This window comes from Stegastes partitus, unplaced genomic scaffold (assembly GCF_000690725.1).
Source record: "Stegastes partitus isolate 25-593 unplaced genomic scaffold, Stegastes_partitus-1.0.2 Scaffold207, whole genome shotgun sequence".
Lineage (NCBI taxonomy): Eukaryota > Metazoa > Chordata > Actinopteri > Pomacentridae > Stegastes > Stegastes partitus.
In genome coordinates, this window is record NW_007577938.1 from 449,640 (window position 1) to 467,937 (window position 18,298).

The following is an 18,298-nucleotide window of genomic DNA, read 5'->3' on the forward strand; positions in this document are numbered from 1 at the left end:
AGATGTTCCACCATGCTGGATGTATCCCCAACAACTGGTTCCTCTGTTCTCTGGTTCTGATCCATGCTACATTGATTTATTCATCCAGTAGGTTTTTATTTTCCTCTCTGCTCAGTGGAAACACTGGCTGCAGTTCAGCTGAATTTTTGTCCCATAACTGTTGGTCACCGCTGAGTCAGTCAAAGATTCTTAGTTCGTAATTTGTTTTTGTTTTTTAACAGAAGTAATAGTTTGGCTTTTTTTAATGGGACATGTAGAATATAGAGGTTTTAAAGAAATATCGCAATTTAAACATTATATACATGTTTTATCTTATGTTTATATATTATAGAAATGACAGTTATTCCTGTTTTTACCATTTCTGGCTGACAAATTGTGTTGTTTTTCCAAATTTTATTTCATTTTTTTTAAAAAGGGAAAACCCACTGTCAGGTTTCAGGGTTCAGACGTTTAAAGGGATTGTAAAATAAGTGACAGGTTTCTCTAATATGCAGAAAATAAAACCATATTCAAACAGATGGGTGACAAAAATGGTGGTTCTCCACACTATAAATATTTACTACTTCCATTTTTAATTTCCATCTGCTCCGCGTAAACACAGCCTGCAGTTCAGCCAAAACGTCCTTGAGTTTTTGTCACGAGGCTGTTGGTTGCACCTGAATCTATCATGGCTCTGAGGAAAGCAGAATCTTTTTGTATTTTACAGAATTTGGTTGAAGCAAATGGTTTATTTTCAAGTTATTTTGGTGAAATATCGCAATTTTAAGCTCAGATTTTGGTCAAGTTCCGGCACATTATGGGATGATTAGTTCAAGGACTGTTGGAAAGTTAACCATCTGGTGATTCTTTTTAATTTTCACAAATTTATACTCTAATAAAAGGTGTAATTTTGGTGGATTTCTAAAGAGAACATGCCGTTTGAGCAGTTTTTCTGCATTCAGAGGGCTACATTGTTTATTATGTAAAGAGGTTACATAAGCAGCCTTCCAGACTTCAGGAAAGGTTGGACGACGTTAGTTCTTTCCTTTACCTCTCGCTGCCTGTCAAAGGCTCCATGTCGAGGTGAGGGAACAGGCTGGTGATGTCGCTAGAGCTCTCCTCCTGCACGATGAACAGCAAGTTTTAGAGAACAAACTACCAACGTCAGAATAAAAAACGAGCTGAAGCCACAGAACTCACCGCTGCCTGCAGAGAGGAAGTCGTCCTCTCCTTCAGTCGGCCTGAGACAATCAGAGAGATCAGTGAGTATCGACCCGACACATCAGTAAAAACCTGACGATAGCACATCTGATAAAAACTCACAGTAGCGCCGCTTCCTCTTCAGCGGGACGGCGGGCTGATGGTGAAGCTGCAGCCAAACCACAGGAGAATTACATCCTGGTACATTCCCAACACTTAGAAAATAAAATAAAATCTTTTACTGTGTCGCTGCTGCTGCTGCTGTACCTGGTTGTGCTGCCACAGCCACATGACGTCGTAGGGCAGCTGGAAATGAATTCGCTTCAGCCTCAGATACTTTCCTGCACAAGACAAAAGAGGTCTAGGATTCAGCATTCAGTCATTTAAACGCAAAACATGTACAGTCATGGTGCCTCCTTTACATCATAGCCAAGCAAGGACAATAGACACACACAAGAAACTTGGATTAAAAGTTAGAAAAATACAAACATTAATCAGTTTTTTACTATCTGAATCCCAAAACCCACTGGTGGACTTGAAAGACATGTTATATTTTTCAAAAATCGACAAAATTACACAATTTATCAGAGTCAGAAACTGTAAAAGCAGAAAAAAAGATTTGATTTTTAGTTTTTTCGATTGTTTCTAAGTGTATCATGGGTGACGTACAGCTCCATCCCCACAAATGGTCAATAATAAGCTTAAAATCGTGCTATTTTATTAAAATCATTTTATTCTGGTTTCAAATTTGACAAAAATAAACAATTCATTTAACTGGATTCTGTAAAAAAACTAAATGTATGTGCTCTATCAGCATATATGGTCAATAATAAGCTTATTGTTGTGCTATTTTATTAAAATTACTCTTTTCTGGTTTCAAATTTGTCAAAAATAAACAATTAATCTAACAGGATTCTTTAAAAAACTAAAATTTAGGTGCTCGTCAGTGCAACAAAGCAACTATGACTGATTTAGCTTTGACCAAAAGCCACTAAACTAAATAAAAGTAGTAAAAACATAATATATATGATTAGTAAAATATCTACAGTAGCTAGAGCCACCACTAGTTTTTCTAGAAAAATGTATGTATTGAGGGAAATAAATCAAGATATTCAACTTTCATTTGATTTTTAAAAATGTTTTACAGCAATAAAACCGTCACACTGCAGAGAAGACATTTCTGACTTCTCTTTCCTTCTAAACATGGTTTTGCTGTTTCCTTCAAAGTTATATTGCAGTAAAAGATGAGCCCACAGTGAGTAAAAACACGTCAGGAACAAATAAAGCTGCCCAGAAACTGCTTGGAGGTGAGAGCGTTAAAATTATAGTTAAATCAATCAACTAAAACGAGAACAGCTGGGAGTAAAAATTAGAATAAATGAGTCCAGCTTTAAACAGTTTTGCGCGTTATTAAAGGTTGTAGTTGGACAGTGAGTAAAACCAGATCCAAGCTGAGTAAAAAAAGCACCTTTTTAGAATTTATAATTTGAGCATGTTCGGTAAGGGGTTAAAAAAACAGTAAGTTATAAATAAATCCAGCGTCTATGAGGCCTTACAGAGGAGAAGAACCATCCAGCCTCAACAAACATCTCACGGTGACGAGTACAAATTATAACACAGATGATAAACGGCGCCCAAGAGTTGCCACTGATGTATAAAATGTCACCACAATCCATATAGAGTTGCTTCAGTGCAGCAGAAAACATGATTTATTTGTGTAAAAGAAAACCATTTTTCTTCTTAATTTAGTCCCCACATTGGACACGAGATGTTTGAAATGTCAACTTCTCTTCAGATTCACAGATATTTATTATTGTGGAACTTTTTTCAAAATTTGCACCACTCAGCGATGAAACAGTTGTCACAATTGATATTTCTGACTCTGGTGAAGATTATAAATTTAGTTTAACCTGGTTTAACAACGCTTGTTGTGTGCACAGCAGCAGAATGAACAGCATCCACACTAAAGTACAAAACGGTATCATCTGCATAGAGAGGTACGTTACACCCAGATACAGAACAACATCATCTATATAAATGCGGATCAGCACAGGCCCCAGGATCGAGCCTTGTGGGACGCCGTTTGCAACTTCCACATCTTATGATTTTACGTTTTTAAGTTCACAGAAGGCATTTTTAAAGAGTTGCAGTGTTTTTTCTGTCTCTGTGGAAACAGCACAACCATGACCAGAAGGGGAGAGAACATCCGACACTTTTATGTAAAGTGGGTTTCCAGAAGAGAAACTTAAAGGTTTAAAATTCAAAAGGTTATGTAGCCGACTACCCCTGCAGCAGCCAACAACTATTTTCATTGTTTATTATTCTGCTTGGGTAATCGACAAGCTGTTTGGTTTCTTAAAGCCCAAGTTGACAAATGTTGTCGTGTTTTGTCCAAACATATTCAGTTTACGGTCACAGAGGAAAATATTAACGTTCAAGAAGCTGCAACAGAGAATTCAGACTGTTTCTCTAAAAAAACAAATACTTAAACTGAATAATTGATTCTTAAATAGTTGATATTTGTCGCTGAAATTTTAGCAACCAGTTGAATTATTGCACATTCGTTTAAATTTTACCAGGATTAGCACTAATTTATACTCAAACTTTTGTAAATCTGTCATAATAGTAGAAAAAACGTGCCTGTATTGCAGCTTCAAGCCCATGCAGTCACTCATTTTACATTTTATATTTTTAATTAACTGACATTACTTTGTAGAAATGTGTTTTTCACTTTGACATGAAAGCCTTTTTTTTGGTAAATCCTTGTCAAAAGAACGAAATTACACCGACTTCGAAAAGCCATAAAAGTCATTAACAGTTTTTATTGACACTCTATATTCAACACTGAAGCTGTAACGATAAAATTAAATGATTAGTGGTCAACTTAATCAACTATTGTGGTCAGAAATTAGTCAGTTTTGGTAATTTTGTAGTAAAAATAAGTCTTAATTCTCCGTTTGTGGCTTAGCTTATTAAACATCTGGCAGCTACTCTGTTCATGGCTGTGATGTTGAACACACTGACCGACGTGTATGGGCGCCGGCAGCAGGCTGTAGTCGTTGTCTCCCGGCGAATACTCCAAACTCTCTCTGCAGTTCTTCTGGGCTTGGGAAGGCGGTCTAGAAAGTCAAGAATGGGAGAGGATTTACTGCCAAGTGGGTTCTCGCATACAAGGAATCTGACTTCTAGTGCGTAATCATGATATAGATTAACAGACAGTAAACAAACAAACAAAACTGCTGACAAGTAACAGCCTGTTTGTGAACTCACTCTGTGGTTTTGTAGTCGTCAGAGTAAAGGCCGGCCCTCAGGAACTTCTTCCTGGAAGGCCCGTCGGCTCGCTCCTCTCTGTGGACGGCGACCGGCGGCGGCGGGGGCGGAGCCTGAGCCGGATCGGCGTCCGATTGGCTGAAACATTCGGGGAGGGGGTCGCACTCGGGCTTGTCCTCGGCGACGCTGAAAGGAAAGAGAGAGGTAGAATGATAGAGAGGAAAAAGAGAAAGAGAGAAAAGGCACTGGTTTAGCACACAGTGCTGAAAACGGCGGGTTAATGGACCAGCGGCGAGTTGGTTGTATTGGATTGTCAAGTCAACCAGCTCAGGTGTTTTACCTCTGGTGACACGGGGAGTCGCCGTGCTTCCTCTTCCGCCCTCGCTTCCTCTTGGCCTCCAGCTCCGAGTCGCCTCCTCCTCCTCCTCCTACTCGCTCCCTCTCCACCACCAGCCGGTCCTCCCTCCTGCCTCCCGCCTCCCTGCTGCGACCCTGCAGGAGGTCCTGCGTCGGCGGCGCTGCAGGCGGGTGATGCGCCGGCGAGGCTGCGGCATCGGAGGGCAGCGGGTGCTTCCTCGGACGTCCGGGCCTCCTTTTGTTCTTCACTGCCACCATGGCGTCTGGCGCTGGCACACTTTTCTGCTGCCCCCGGCTCCTTGAGTCACCTTGTAAACCTGCAGTCATTGAAACAGAGAACAGGGAGGAGGGAGGAGGAGGAGGAGGAGGAGGAAGGGGGGAGGAGGGGGAGGGAGGAAATGAGACAGATGTGGATCAGCGATTGAGCCGGCAGGAGGTGTGAGGTGAGGCCGGTCTGGGCTGAGTCATGCGGATGGACCACAGATTAGGTGAGTCACATTTCCTCCGACCAGATCGCTGCTGGGAAACGCATTAAAAAGTCATTTATACTCACAGTCGCCTCGGAGGGAAAAAAAAAAAACAGCAAAAGAACGACACAAACACAGCGCGGCGTGCATTCTTTCTGCATGAGCGCGCACACGGTTGTTTGTTTTTGCACAATCAGACCGTGGATGTGTCGCACGGGTCTCGTTTTCCACAAGAAGAAGGAGTTTGTCCCAAAGAACGACTTTTACTCAGATTTAAGGATCCTTGGATGCAATGAGATAAAAGTTAATAATAAAATGATATAATTAACTTTTTTAATAGAGCACTTTTCAAAACACGTTACAAAGTGCTTTCCAATAAAAATAAATTAAATAAAACAAAAATACAATAAGCACACAAATAAAGCAGGAAGCTATAAAACATAAAAGTTAGATAAAATCAGGAAAAGCTCTCTGATGAAAATATGGTTGAAGAGTTAAATTGTGTAAAAAAAAAAAAAAAAAAAGAGAGAAAAAAACCCCCCCAAATATCTGTAAATTACTTATATTTTTAGCTTATTTAAATTTTACAGTCACATATTGTTAGGAAAACTAATTAATGTCTGCAAAAACACAAATTTTTGTAAACTTTTAATGTGTATATCTACAGATTTTCTAGGTGAAAGCTATTTACAGTCTTTACTTTGTTTTATTTTTACTCCATTTTAGGGTAAATCTGAAATTAACTGTTCAAACAAATAATTTCCCCTTTTTTTCCATCCTTAATTTATATTTCTTCTGTCAAATAACATAAATAAAACACGTAAAACAACATGTTTTGTTAATTTAAATATAGTAATAAATAAATAAATGTAAAAGTGTAATTTTCTAGGTAAATGTGTAAAAGAATTCTAAACGTATTCTATTTATTCTCTTTTTCATGAGTCCAGGTCCTGACTGTACACCTTAGTTTTGTCGTACATGCGTGTATAGTGACAATAAAGTATTTTGAATCTTAAAAAAGCACAATTTTTGATGTGTTTTTTTTTTTTTTTTTTATCTTTTAGTTTTTATTCAGAAGAGAGTTTGTTGACATGCAGCCTCCACATGAGCAGAGAAACGGTGAAAAGGAAAAAGATTTGGCTGCAAAGACAAATCACTTGCATGGAAATATTTTGGCTCGAGAAAGGATAAAGTTGTTTAAAAACGCTTCACCACCGCGACGAATCGGTTTAACAGTTTAAAGACAGATTCTGGATTTCTTTGTCTGGTTCCAAATTTTTTATTTTTTTTCCAGCTTTCTTTAAAAAAGTCTTTGATGCAGATTCACTTCTCTGATAAATCAGCCAGTCGTTGTACGATCACTCACTCCTTTCAATTAGTTAATCTGTTTTTTTTCCTTTTTTTTTTTTTCAAAATACATCATCTTTATTTGTCTAAAATCTATATTTTGTGTATATTTCTGTTTGTTTTTGTAGATGTCGGGAGTCAGTTGGTTGAGTTGAGGCTGTAATGATCTAAAAATAAATAAAAAATCAGTAATTCTGTTTTAACACGTTTTTATAAATACAGAATTTTGCACCTATTTTCCAATTTTATTTAAACTATTTTTGCAGACAGATTTTGTCGACCTGCAGGCTTCACGTGTGCTCAGCAAAATGAGCACAGACGCATTGAAAAGGAAGATTTGGTTGCACAAGAGCAGTCTGATTTTCTTTTCTTTTTACATAATTTTCTACTTTTGATACAGATTCAGTCTCCTACACAATCACCCCAATCATTCTACATGAAATTAATCATTTCTAAATAGAGTTATTCAGCTCATCTGGTGGAAAATTCCTGTTTTTTTCAATATATATTGCAGAAAAAACTAAATATTGAAGTGCAAGTTTTTTTTCAACATCACTCAGAGATTGTCCAGAATCTAAAATAGCTTTTATGTGTCATTTTTTTGAAAGTCATTTGCTGAAGATTTCTGCATTTTTTACAATATATGTCACAGTTTTGTGCAGCTGTAGTTATAAACAGTTTAGCATAATGTCATTTCCCCCCATTTTTTAGTGTTTGCTGTTGAACATATTCATATTTATTCATCTTTAAAAAGTATTATGTTGTGATTCATTTGTTCTTGGAGACGTAGACGTCCTGGTTGGGTGGAAAAGATGACGGACGTCACTTCATAAATCATATTTTCACAAACCTTCTCATTGTGTCCAGCCACCATTACTCTCATAATGCTGCACCTGTTTTCTTTTTTAAAACTTCACTTGAACAACACTGAGTTTGTTGACCTGCAGGCTGCACAGAAACGCTTCAGAACGGAGGAGCTGGTTGCAGAAATAAATCAGCTTTTCTGAAATTGCTCCAGTCGTTGTAAATAGAACGATAAATCAAGTCATCTGCTGAAAATTCCTGCATGTTTTTTTAATTTATGTCGAAATTCTGTGCAGAACTAATATCCATCAGGGACCAGATTAAGTTTCTGGTTGTATAATTTTGCACCTTTTTCCCAATTTTTACATTTATAAATCTTATTTTAAAGACAGATGTTTTTTCTGACCTGCATGTTTTAACACCTGCACAGCAAAATAAGCAACAACAGGAGAGGAATGCTGCAAACTGAATCGATTGCATGCTAATATTTCATAAAATCTAACCATAAACAGCTTCTCTTAGCAGCGGATTGCAGTTTTTGCCACCACACGATGCAACACGACCATTTAAATCTGTGCAAATGCGAAGTATTTAGATTTCTTTCCTGGGATGTAAATGTTTTTTTTCAAGCCATCTTGTGAAAATGCACATCTTTTTTTTTAAGTATTTTGCAGAAAATCTAAATGTTTTGTCACTTTCGTCCACTACCATGCAGCTCTGCTTTGTTTTGCTGAAAGGCTCCAGACGCCTTCCTTCGCCCCTGTCCTGACCTCTGGGCCGCTTCTTCATCCATCTCCCCTGAGCTCATCTATCTTTTTGTTCCATTTTCCACAGCCCCTGACAACACTGACCACTCTTTCCTTATTGGATTTTTCCAAGTCAAATAGGCCTCGTTGGCCGGCAGCAGTGAGGAATCGGCCGAAGCTTTAAATAGCCGATCTGGTGGTTAACTAATGACTGTGTTCGCTGAGTCGCCCTGGGCTGCAGCAGCGCGCGGTTCGCTGCAGACCAGGAAGATTTCAAAGATTTTCTGGCAGATTCCCATCAAGACGCTGCCCTCCTGCTGTAACACTTCTTAAAAATTCCTGCAGAGAGCCGCTGCAGAGCGTGTTTGTCGGGCGCAGCGGAGCGAGGGAGGCTGAAAATTCAGCTATAAAAAGAAAAGGAGTCTGATTTCCTCTCCGACGCCCTCCAGGCTTTGATGTGTGGCTCAACAACACCTGAGAAAAAAGCAACGCTGTCACTATATCGGGCAAACTACTGGCGCCACGGTTTCATCTCCACATTGTGCAAATATAAAAATCTGTCATACTGTGCAAAGTGAAAAGAGGCTCTTGGCATAAAACCGATTCACTCAGCCAGCTGTCAGCGTTCGCTCGCTGCTGTCATCTTTCACTGGTGGGCACCGTTAATGTTAGACTCCCCGTCCTACTGTATATTAGAGCTGCACGACGCTGGTTTTCTGAGATATATGTATCGAAAAAAACATTTGGCTTTGCACTCAGCATGCAGAGTTTAGAGGCCGAAAGAAATTTGCTTTGGGAGTCCTGAGTAGAGGAAGCGACACAGACAGTCAGAGGTTTCCACTATTCGAAGCATTTTTCTTAAAGTGTTGCATTTAAAAAAGCTTCTGATCCCTGACCGTCCACAGAGGCTCTGTATGAAATGTAATTTTTAGTTTTAAAACAGGAATTCTCACTCGTCGACTTGCTCTGGACGAGATGTGCGTTGGGCTTTGCACTCGGCATGCAGAGCTTTGCGGTTCCTCGGGAAAGCCACGAGAAATTTGCTGAGAGCCCAGAGAGCAGGGAAAAACTACCCAGACAGAGTAAAATCTGATTTTTCCGCCGCTCGCAGCATCTTTTTGTTCAGTGTTACACGTCAAAGCGACCAGATGCACTTTGTTCCAAACTGACCGCACAAAGTCGAGAAAAAACGTTTTTTTTTTGTCTGCAAACTATGTCGACAGAATCCAAGAATTTCCACCAGATGACTTGAAGAACTCCTCCTGAAGGCAGCTGTAGGTGCTGATTTCTCAACTTTCTTCCACAAAACATTCATAATAGCTGCAAAATGAATAAGCTAAGATACCAGTTTGATTTTATTTATAGAACATAAATATGTGCAGTAGTTCATATTTTCATCTCTCAGGTGAAACATCTCTCGTTCATGTACAACCGAGTCAATGTGAAGGACAACATTTGTATTTTCTTCTTGTTTTTCAGGTGCAATATTTCAATATGTACACATGTGACATTACTTATGGCCTCCGTGTAATCACCAGTATTACTTTTACTTTTACTGTTCTGTTCTGCTCTACTGCTGTTGTCGTTTCTTATCTTTTTGCTTTTCTACTTTTTAGGCACTGCAGTTCTCATGTTATGTAATTTCTTTTTGAGCAATATCTGGCCTAAATAATAAAGTTTTATCTTTATCTTATCCTAAAATAATCCAGTACATGCACAAACACGCACTGCTTAATCCTCACAGTGTTTCCTCAACAAAAAAAAAATCTATTTCAGAAATAAAAATCCACATCAACATTTTAAATTTAAATATTTACTAATATTTTTAACACAAGATACTGAAAAATAACTGATATCGCCATATTGGAGAGTAAAAAACAGGGATTTTTAAAAAGATTTTTAGCAGAGAACTTCAAAAATTGCGATTTTGGTGATTTTATAGTTGAGTGTATCTGAAACAACAACAAAAATAGTTTTAAAAAACTGTTTAGAACCTTTATTAACATGCAAAATGATTTTTTGCTTATTTACTTCTGGCTTTGCACTTGTCATAAAGAGGTTTGTGCTGCTGACTGACTGCAGAAATCCATTTCTTTCTTTAGCTGAACTATTTTCATGCAACTGATTTATTTTTTTTTGCAACCAAATCCTCCTTTTCAGTGTTTCACATGTGGAGGTCAACAAACTCTGAGTCTGGTGAATGAAGTTTTAAAAAAGAAAACCTCGGTGCATCCAAGAACTCTTAAATCAGAGTAAACGATGTTCTGTCAGAAAGACTTTTCCTGTCGATCAGTCACGGAAAATGAAAACGGTGTCAGTTTAGTTTTTGTAGCAAGCAGCGAAAAAAAAAAAAAAGGTTGTGATGTGTTTGAGCTGATTTGTTCTTTTCACAATGTTGATGCTGAAACGATTTATTCTGCAGCACTGGTTTACTGGTCTTCTTCTTCTTCTTTTTAACAGGACAACCGTACAGCCAGAGAAATACTATCATGCTGACTGTTTTTGTTTCACTACTAATTAATTTACACGACTAATCGATTAGTTGTTTGGTCAGAAGATAGTGAAAAATGTGCTCAACGTCCAAACATGACAAATGTCTTGTTTTGTCCAAAGATATTCAGTTGACTGTCATAGAGGAGGAAAGAAACCAGAAACTACTAATATTTATAAAGAAGAAGAAAGAAATTACGACTTTTTTTAATTTAAAAATGACTCAAACTGATTAATTTATTCGTTAAATCAGACGTTTGGTCTTTGAAAATGGTTAAAAACGTCAACCAAAGTCTCAAAATGACATCCTTAGATACTCAAATTTAAACATTTTTCTTACTAGTTTTGAGAGACTTTTTTCCGTATAACGTGGCTCATAGATTATCAAAAGAGTTGGTGATAAATTTAATCGATCAATCGTTGCAGCGCTGATGAAAACAGCAGTGAATGAATGAATGAATGAAGCAGCAGATGATTCCTCACCTGTGTCTCTCCTCTCCGTCCACGCCGGTTCGTCCCTCCTCCACGACCTCTCTCCACTTCCTGGATTCCTCCCGGCCAATCCGCTCCTCAGACCCCTCCCCACCGTCGTCATGGCGGCGGACGTGAACAGGTTGGTGTGCGTCGGTGACGGCGACGCCCTGTACTGGTCGTCATCCCCATCTTCGTCCTCCCCGTCGGACGCGATCAGCCTGGCCGGGTGCTGCTCAGCGCTGAAGCCTCTCCAGCCGGGGTTTCCGAATCTCGCTCCTCCCAGGCCGCCGAATTTGGACCAGCTCTGGCCCAGGCCGCCCCAGCCGCCGCCGAACGAGGACAGGTGGGAGGAGCCGAGCCCCAGCGAGGTGAGGGATGTGTGTTTGTACCTCTCTGCTGAGGAGGAGGAAGATGAAGCAGTGGCGGTGGAGAACGAGTCATTCCCGTTCTCACATAGCCACGGCGACTCCTTCGACAGCAGACTCCCGGCTCCTCTCGCCCCTTTCCTTCCTCCTTCCTGCCCCAGAATGAACCCCGACCTGGGCTTTAACCCAGCCAGCCCCTCCCGCTCCACCACGTCCTCCTCGTCGTCCTGTTCCTCGTCGTCGTCCACGTCTCGCTCGCAGTGCCGGTGGCGATGCTTATGCTTGTGTTTGTGTTCGTTCCTCCCGCAGCCACAGGAGAGGCTGGATGTGAACCCTGAGCTGAGGTGAGGACCTCCTCCGCTTCCTCCACCTCCGCCGCCGCCGTCTCCTTCGACATCCCCTCCTAGAGCCCCCTCCCTCAGCAGCCGGCTCCTCCGTCGGTGGAACCTTGCTGGGTTGAGGAGGAAGTGGTGGGGCTGGTGTGGGGCATAGGATGGCAGCGGGTAGGAGCTGGGCAGGTGGTGGTAAAGCGTCGTGGCCGGAGGGTAGCCGCTGTAGAAGCCCATGTTCTCGATGGTCTCCTGGAACTTCGAGGGGCAGCCACACTGTCGGCGGTCTGGCTTCCTGCTACAGTGGCAGGGGTAAAAAGGCTGCGGCGAGAAGGAGGGATTGGTGGAGAAGGACGACGGGTGAGGCGAGTAGAAGCCGTTGAGATTGATCCTGAAGATGTTGGAGCGCAGCGAATGAGAGGAGGCGGAGGTGGAGGAAGTGTGGTGTCTCCTTCCTGCAGGTGGGTTCCCATCGAAGCCCTGTCCGAGGCCCGTCCGAGCCCAGCTCCGCCTACCGATGTGGACCTCGCTGAACTGACCGATCAGATCCTCCAGCTCGGCCAGGAACTCCGGATCCTGCATGTGGAGCTGCTGGTGCTTCTTCTTGTGTTTGTTTTTCTGCCTCTTCAGTGCATTGTGCCCCATGCAGGGGTAATAGTCCGAATGGGGGCACTTGCTGTGTCCGGGACAGGGGCAGGGGCACAGGCAGGCGCAGGACGAGGGGCAGTCGTAATCCCTGCGCCGGTGCCGGTGTCGCCGCTCCACGGCGGTCGGGGTAGTCATGGGGTTCCTGTGTCTGGACATGTGGGAGAGGGGTGAGGAGACCGGGGAGGGTCGGTCCACCAGAGAGGGGTGTCTCTGGCCCCCCAGAATCACCCCGGACCCCTGACCCAGCCTCAGCATACCCCGGGCTCCCCTCATCTCCCCTCGCTCGGAGACGCTGTTGTTGTCCGTCCCGATGCCGCTGTCGCTCGGCAGCGTCTCCTCGCTGTGGGACTCGCTCCGGGGGGAGGGCGTGGCCTCCTTCAGGTGGCCGGGGGAGCCGGGTGGGTGATGCAGCGGAGGGGTGGGGCAGGAGAGCTTACATGAAGACTGGTGGAAGGGGAAGTGGTGCCTCCCCTGACATGGGCAGCTTTTCTTCACGAAGGGGGAGATGGAGGATGAGGAAGGAGGCCGGGGGGAGGTGCAGGAGGAGGACGGGGAAGGCAGGGAGAAGGGGTGAGGAAAAAGGAGGGACGGCGCCGGTTCTGTGAGGCTGCCTTCGCTGTAGGGACTCTGGGCGCCGCTGGAGTGGGTGAGGGACGGGGAGGGAAAGGGGTGAGAGGGAGGCTGGGGTTGAAAGAGGGAGGTTTCGGAGGTGTTGGAGAACAGGGAGGAGCTCTGTGAGTTCAGGTTGGCGGTTTGCGATTTGGGTTTGCGTCCTCGTCTCTTGCCCATATAGATGGTTCCTCTCTTGCTCACATTGATCTGAGGACCCAGTTTGCTCCCGAAAGAGGACGACAGGGCCGAGAGCGTGTGCACCGTCGTAGCCTCTATCGATTTACACATTCTCAGAGAGGCCTCGCCATCTGCCGCCTCCCCCCCTCTTACCTCCTTCCCCGCAAACCCCGACAGCATCACTTTGTGGAGCCTCCTCTTCTTTCGTTTTTTCATCTCGTTAATCAGCCTCTGGATCTTCAGCTGCCTGGTTCCCTTCTCGGGAGGATGGAAGTCCGGACTCCGGTCTCCCTGATCATCTCCGCTCTGGTCCTCGGGGACCCTTGGTTTCGGGGGACGTCCACGCTTCTTGGGGCTGGATTTGGACGCTGGACTTGGCTCCAGCATGGGGGCTTTCTGGACTCCGTCGCACCCCAGAGGAGGCACCTCGGTCGGGGTGTTGCTCGGCGAGAGTCGAAGGGGAGGCTCGTCCAAACTGGAACCGTGGGATTTGGGGCGCCCCCTTTTTCGGCCGGCGCTCACGGAGTCTGACGCCGGGTGAATCTGAGGTTTGGTTGCAGAAGAAAGAGGGGAGGAGCTGCTGGTTAAGGACTCGTCGCTCTGCTGGATAGTGGCTTTGGCAGGGAGGGGCGTCTTGGGGTTCTGTTGGTAACTCAGTGCAGGATTATGCAGGGAATCTGAAGGGGCTTCCTGATTTTCCGCCCTCGGAGCCCGGTGCGCCAGCTTAGTCCAGCTGGGCCTCCTGGCTTTGCGTTTCTTGAGCGGCCGGCTGTCCTGCTCTTGGGGGGAGGACGGGGGAGATATGGGGGCAGAAGGCATGGGAGGGGCAGAAGACGAGGGGTGGCTCGGAGGCACAGTTGAATGTCTCGACACGTCCTGTTCTTTTGATTTACTGGCGTCACCTGTTGCTGCCGCTGCTGGCTCAGCTTGTTTTGCTGGCTTGCAACTGTCATCCATCTTTTCTTTCTCGTCTGGATTCGCCACCAGTCTATCAGCTGTTTCGCCACATTTTGCATTATTATCCTCCGTTCTTTGCCTCTCCGGACTGAGCCTCTTTTTCTCAGCCTTTCCTCTGTCGATCTTTGCTTCGTCCCTCCACAAATCTTCACTCCTACGCCTCTCCTCCTTTTCTTTACCGTGTCTCGATTTTCCATCCTTTCCCTTCTCCTTTTTCTTCTTTTTTACTTCGTCCTTCCTGCTCTCACTTTTTGCCCTGTCAGCCTCCAGTCTTTCTTTCTTTGACTTCTTGTCTTTCCGCTTCTCCTTCTTTGCTTTCCTATCCTTCTCTCTTTTCTTTTCTAGGGAGGCATCCTGACTTTGAGGTTGGGCAGAAGGGAGATCCACAGCGGGGGAGGATTGTGGTTTGGAGGTGACCAAGGGAGAGTCTGGCCTGCTCTTAGTGGAAAGTTCTTTATGGGAGCTCGCGGAGACCGGAGGCCTCGTCGAAGACTCCGTGGAAGAAACGGAGGAGGAGCTGCTGTGTTTCCCAGCTTTGCTTTTAGATGCGGTGGAAGTGCCGAGGATGCTGGCAGAGCCCTTCCCGTTCGGTAACCCCTTCTGTTTTTGCACCAAACCATTATGTTTCTTGGAGGTGCTTCCGTCGTTCCTGGTTTCCAAAGCGGAGGCGGCCTGGACGCACGGGCCGGAAGCTGGAGCCGGCTGGTCTGTCTTGGGCGAGCAGGGCTTCGGAGCTGCAGCGACGGGCTGGCCGTTGACGCTCGGAGGCTTCTTCGCCCTCTCCGACGAGCCGTTCGAATTCACCTCCGTCTTATCGGCCGGCTTGATAGGAACCTGGAGAATGCAAACATCTCGGTCACAACAGTGAAGGACAAACGGGCAAAGAGGCGGTGGCAGCTTTTGTTATTGCCCGCCCCATTAAAAGAGAGGATAAAATGACTCAATCAGGCAGAGAAACGAGGGCATACGGAGGAGAGAGTGAGGTGATGGAAACAGGAATGGGGTTGACACAGAAAGGAGAGCTACAAAGGCGAAGAGAAGCCGAGAGGAAAGCAGTGGGACAGAGGGGGAGTGAAAGATAAATGAGAGCAGGTAGAGAAAAGAGGGGAAGTAAAAATAGAAGAGAGGGACCGATATAGAGAGGCAGGCAGAGACAGAAACAGAGGGAGAAGGCTTTGCTATTGGTAGCTATAAATTGCCACTAATACAGATGAGAAGGCTTGACATTTCATACTTGTTCTGTAATTTTGGTGCGCTGCAGCCTGAGTGGCGTTTGTGCAGCTAAAGCCATAAGCTTCTCCTTGGGTGATTGTCATGAGGACTGATGGACCAATGTCTGCAATAACTCCAAGTGGTTGCCGTGCTGTCGTCCTATTTATAGGTCTGTTTATTCAAATGTGTTGCTTGGCTTTCAGTATTGAGAGAATCGCTCATTTGGCCGTATTAGAACTGAGCTCAAAGCTGGGAGATTTTTTTACACCGTCTATAAGCCTGCTGGTTAACTGTAAAAAAAACAAAACAGCTAGAGCACATATGTGCCATTAATAATGTATGAACACATTCAGCCAGTGCAACTCTCAGGTTTGATGTTTTTCTCCATTTTAACTTCATTTAACGGCAAATTTAACCCTCTACACCCCAAAACCAGGCTTGAAAGACATGTTATCTTTTTTAAAAAACCCTGAAAAATTACATAATTTATCATCTAGAAACTGTAAAAACTGAGCAGATCTTCATATTTTCGACCTTACAGCAACCTTTAAACATATTATGAACTGAAAATAGCCAAACTTTCACTTTAACTGTAATATTTCATCAAAATCACTCAATTAAAATGCTCCAAAATGAAGCATTTGGTTTCAAAGTGAACTGCAGGCAGTGTTTCTACAGAGGAAAATAAAACACGTTGGATTGATAAAATAAATGCAGCATGTTGGAAGATACACTCAGCATGGTGAAACAGCTTTATAGTTGTTTAAAGAGCATGTTATTTTTTGAAAAAAACTGCCCAAATGAAACTATTTATCAGCAACAGAATCGTTAGATTTTCAGCTTTCCTTAAATTAATCGTGTTATTTTGGTGTTTGTTGCAAAGATTTACCAAATTAAAGCTTAAAATCACAATATTTCATCAAAATAACTTCATTCTACATGTCTCATTTTAAAAAATAGCCCAAAATAAACTATTTACACTAATCACCATTCTGTAAATAATAAAGAAAATCTCCGCTCCTTGATGCAACTGACAAGTCATCAGTGACTCAGCTTTTTTTTTTTTTAGACAGTTTTCTGCTGAACTGCAGGCCGTGTTTGTACAGAGCAGAGAGGACACGAGTATGAAAACATGTTAAAAATATAAAGAGTAAAATATCTATAATATAGAGAGTTGCCATTTGTTTTCCCAGTATTGGTAATACATGCTAATTCCATTTTGTTTTTCAAATTTAGTAAAATAAATAATCACAGAAATGCAACTTTTCTTCTTATTTTTCTGATTTACGTTCTCTGTCATGGTTTTGCTGTTCCCACAGAGATGAGAAGACAAATAGGAGCAGAGTGAGGAAAAATGTGGAGCTGCTCAGAGGGTTGATAAGCTGACGTAAGGAGAGGGGTCCGTAAACTGACCTGTTTGGCAGACTTGGTGCCCTGGCTGGTGACAGCGGGGACCGAAGCCGGGGTGGAAGCTGTGGCGAACGTTGACGATAATGACTGCGATGACGAAGGTGGTGCGAGCGGCGTCGAAGCAGCAGATGCAGTTTGTTTGGATGTGGTCTGGACAGCGTCCAAGCCCGAGCGCTGCTCTCTGGCTGCCTCATCCTGGCCGGAGCCGGCTTTGCTCTGCTGGCCTCCGTCTCCGTCGGCCCTCAGCAGCAGCCCCCTGCCCTGCCGCTGGTACGTCCTGATGGTAGGCTTGCAGACGTAGCTCTCCAGGATCTTGGGCGGCTTCTTGGTGCGTTTGGCCTGCAGCCCGATGCGGACTCGTACGTTCCCCTCGGGGCAGCTGGCCTCCCGGCCGGGGATCTGCTGCCCCCCACATCGCCCCTCGATGAGCAGCTCCAGCACTGCCCCCTTGTCGCCTTCCCGCTTCCTCCCCGCTCCTCTTTTCTCCTCCTCCTTCTTCCCCACGTCGCCATTCTCCCCCTCGCCTCTCCTCTTCTTCTCCCCCACCGGTTCAGAGTCCTCAGGTGCAGGGGCGGGGTCCAGAGTGGAGGCTGTGGTTGGAGGGGTTCCCCCCTTCACTCTCTGGTCCATCAGAGGAGTCAGGGGGGAGAGGTCGGCAGCTGTGGGGTTCCCAGTATCACTCTGTCAAACGGGGTTGGAGGTGAGGAGCAGAGTGCAGGTGTAGATCAGGAAAAAAGTCCAGCTAGGTGCCTTCATCCAGCGAGGGAAGCTCGGTGTGTCGTCCCGTCGGCTCGAGCTGAGGCAGAAACAGACAGACAGAGCAGCGATTAGTCATTTCAGTGAGCTCAGATGCTGAGCAGCAGCAGCAGCAACGCAGGATTTGAGGGGAAAGTCCCCGTCCTGCCCGAGAGGTGCTAAAGTCTGTGTCCACGGAGATGATCTCATCACACAGAAAACCCCGGGGGCCAATCAAAGTCGCCGATTCCCAGAAGAAAGACTCACCGAGAACACAGCTTCTTTCCTCTGTAAATAACGGCAGATCTGACGCCGAACCTCTGCACTCCTAATCCTCGCTGCGCCTCTTGCCAAATCAATATATCAATCAATCAGCTCCTGACTAATTCAAACACTTGATCCAGTCCCCTCCCCTCCTCTCCCCAGTGTCTTTGCGCCTTCTGTTCTCAGCTACTCCCACAAGCTCTTCTCCTCCCACCCTTCCCGCTGCTGTACTTTCTTTTCTCTCCCAAACTCCCCTTTTCATGTTTGGCAGTAAGCTTTTGCATGCATTCTCTATTAGTCCCATCCACTCCCTCCCTCCCTCCCTCCCTCCCTCTGCCTCTCTCTGTAGACCACACAGTAAAAATGGTCAACTCATGCACTGTATCGATGTTAATCAGAACCATATTTCCTCCTCCACGTCGTTCTTTTCCTCCTCTCCAGCCTAAATCCCTCCA

At 44.5% G+C, this 18,298-nt stretch overlaps 1 protein-coding gene across 4 annotated transcripts in view; it reads right to left on the reverse strand.

The window, feature by feature from the left end:
• LOC103356527 (histone-lysine N-methyltransferase ASH1L-like) overlaps positions 1–18,298 on the reverse strand; it is a 31,584-nt gene that overhangs the window by 6,475 nt on the left and 6,811 nt on the right. For 2 of the 4 annotated variants that reach the window (XM_008280698.1, XM_008280701.1), the window contains exons 2-10: positions 16,848–17,640; positions 11,144–15,056; positions 4,790–5,123; positions 4,450–4,635; positions 4,204–4,298; positions 1,447–1,520; positions 1,303–1,348; positions 1,180–1,220; positions 1,031–1,101 (exon numbers count right to left, since the gene is read on the reverse strand). In XM_008280698.1, the coding sequence (XP_008278920.1) occupies positions 1,031–1,101; positions 1,180–1,220; positions 1,303–1,348; positions 1,447–1,520; positions 4,204–4,298; positions 4,450–4,635; positions 4,790–5,123; positions 11,144–15,056; positions 16,848–17,474 (5,387 nt within the window). In that variant the 5' untranslated portion in view covers positions 17,475–17,640. Of the gene's footprint in view, positions 1–1,030; positions 1,102–1,179; positions 1,221–1,302; positions 1,349–1,446; positions 1,521–4,203; positions 4,299–4,449; positions 4,713–4,789; positions 5,124–11,143; positions 15,057–16,847; positions 17,641–17,846; positions 17,969–18,298 lie in introns of those variants that run through there. The other 2 variants (XM_008280699.1, XM_008280702.1) reach the window with 2 other exon arrangements.